Source organism: Helobdella robusta (assembly GCF_000326865.2).
Source record: "Helobdella robusta unplaced genomic scaffold HELROscaffold_22, whole genome shotgun sequence".
NCBI lineage: Eukaryota > Metazoa > Annelida > Clitellata > Rhynchobdellida > Glossiphoniidae > Helobdella > Helobdella robusta.
Genome location: NW_008704170.1, coordinates 1293414 through 1295913, shown reverse-complemented (window position 1 = coordinate 1295913; position 2500 = coordinate 1293414). Strand labels below are relative to the sequence as shown.

The 2500-nt window shown below is 32.5% G+C and overlaps 1 protein-coding gene across 1 annotated transcript in view; it reads left to right on the top strand.

Moving 5' to 3' along the window:
- HELRODRAFT_78362 (hypothetical protein) overlaps nucleotides 1–1353 on the top strand; it is a gene marked incomplete at both ends in the record, with an annotated part of 7032 nt that extends 5679 nt beyond the window's left edge. Inside the window, one exon of the mRNA XM_009018635.1 lies at nucleotides 695–1353. Within this exon, the coding sequence (XP_009016883.1) occupies nucleotides 695–1353 (659 nt within the window). The remainder of the gene's footprint in view (nucleotides 1–694) is intronic.
- Nucleotides 1354–2500: the final 1147 nt, after the last annotated feature.

The window sequence follows — 2500 nt, the reverse complement described above, 5'->3', positions numbered from 1 at the left end:
CTCCGAAGCTTTCTTTCTTTCCTAGCCTCTCTTTCATTCCATCATTCTTTTTTTTTGTTTTGCTCGTTCGTTTATCCACTTGTTCATTGGTTTGTTTGTTCATTCGCTCTTTTGTTCATTCGTTTTTTTATTTTTTCGTTCTTTTTGTTTATTAGTTTGTTCGTTTGTTTCTTCATTTGTTTGTTCATTTGTTCTATGCTCAACATGTCTCTAGTTTTTTTTGTGGCTTCTCTGTGGATATTTTTTTATTTTGTTAGTAAATTTTATAATTATTTCAATGTTTAAATATACGAATTTATGATAGTTGTCATAAAACAAGTAGATGATGATGATGGCGACGATGATGATGTCATAAACGAGGAGCGAGCTCTAGCGAGAAAAATGAAAAAAATAATATTCTATCGTTAGTTTGACGTCATCATGTGATAGCAAACATCTTCATCACATTATTTCTAAGTTTGATTACTTTAAAACAACAAACATTCGCCACCATTATCATTAACAAATTCAAGGTGATCATTACCACAGACAAACATCACCACAATCATCGTCGTCATCATCATTATCACAGACAAACATCCTCACAATCATCATCATCATCACGGAAAATCATGATCACAATCATCATCATCATATCATCATCATCATCATCATCACGGAAAATCATGATCACAATCATCACCATAACTGACAGGTCCCAACTCGAACCAACGTCGTAGGGGCCGTCAGACCTACACCCGCTATCAGACCCTGGAGCTCGAGAAGGAATTCAAATTCAATCGCTACCTCACCAGACGTCGTCGCATCGAACTCAGCCACACCCTCTACCTCACCGAACGACAGATCAAAATCTGGTTTCAGAACAGAAGAATGAAGGAGAAAAAAGAGGTCCAGGCAATCAGAGAATTGAATGAAATTGAAAAAACAAAAATCGGCTGCTTTGGATCGCTTCGCTCGCCTTGCGACGACGACGACGATGACGACGACGACATTGACGGCAGCGGCAGTAGTGGCGTTTGTGGCGTTGCCAGCGGCGGTATTGGTGGTGGCGATTGTAGAAAAGTTAGTGGCAACAGTGGAAGTAGTAGGAATGGCTTAAGTAGTAATGGTGGAAATGTCATGGGTGGAATTAATGGGGCAGGAGGAGGAGCTAACGTTGTCAATCATGACGAGTTGATTACGTCATGTCGTGACGTTCCATCGCAGCAGAATTGTTTGAATGGCAACAACAACAACAATAATAATATAAATAATAATAATATAAATAATAATAATGGTGTAGAGATGATGGTCGGGATGGTTTGTAGCAGCGGTAGAATGATGATGGAGGGAGTTGATTACGGCGGTGGCTAGGTTTAAAAGGAAACTTAAATTCTATTGGGCCGTTTTGCTGAGTTCTAAATATTACGAAAACTGAAAAGCGAACAGGTTATATTAGACAAGTTTGTTGTTGGCATCTTTTAAACGTACAATGACAATGTTTATGATGAGATTTATGATTTGATACCAAAATTACACTTAATGGGGCAAGAATGAAAGACATTTTTTAGAGTTTATTAACGACAAATTTAATTAGATAACTATTTTAACTATCAAACGTTCGATCAATTGTTATTCTATAAATAATTTGACTGACTTAAATGTTAAAAAAGTTTTTGTAAGAATGATTAAATAAAGGAAAAATGGCAAAAATTATTGAATACATCGCTAAATGATTGAAAAATTGGTTGGATTACAAGTTTACAAAGTGGTTTACAAATTGGCTTACAAGTTTACAAATTGATTTACAAGTATATTGGTTAAATATTCGAATGATTGAAAAGATAAAGTATAAATAATTAAATGAAAATTAAAATATTCAGTAAATACATAGTTAAAAAATTGAATAATTGATTAATTTACAACGTCATCAGTTGAATATTCAGATGAACGAAATGTCATTTGAACAAAAAATTATATTTTACACACATTCGATAAATATCATCCAATAAATTCGATAAATATGTAAAACAGTTCTTCCTTATTTTGTTTTGAAATTCATCACTAAATGATGACACTGTTGGGTAAAGAGATTTTTTTTATAAACTTCCACGTTATTAACTGGTAATAGGGCTTATATAGCGTAACTAACCAAATTATATTTCATATTCATAATAGTTGATTATATATTTATATTTATTAATATTATTAAATCGAGTATATTATTTATTGCTAGTAAAACGTATGTCCATAGGAATCAAGTACTAATTATCAATCCAAATTACGTTCAAATAATTTTCAGACAATCAATATTATTACTATTATTATTATTATTATTATCATTATTTATTATTAAAAATCCTTAAACATCATTATCATAAACATTCTTATTATTTTTGTTGTTGTCATCGTCTGTGGATATATATATATATATATGTGTGTGTGTGTGTCTGTGTCTGTGTGTGTGTCTGTGTCTGTGTATGTGTGTGTCTGTGTGTTGTTAATATATTATCGTGCAATG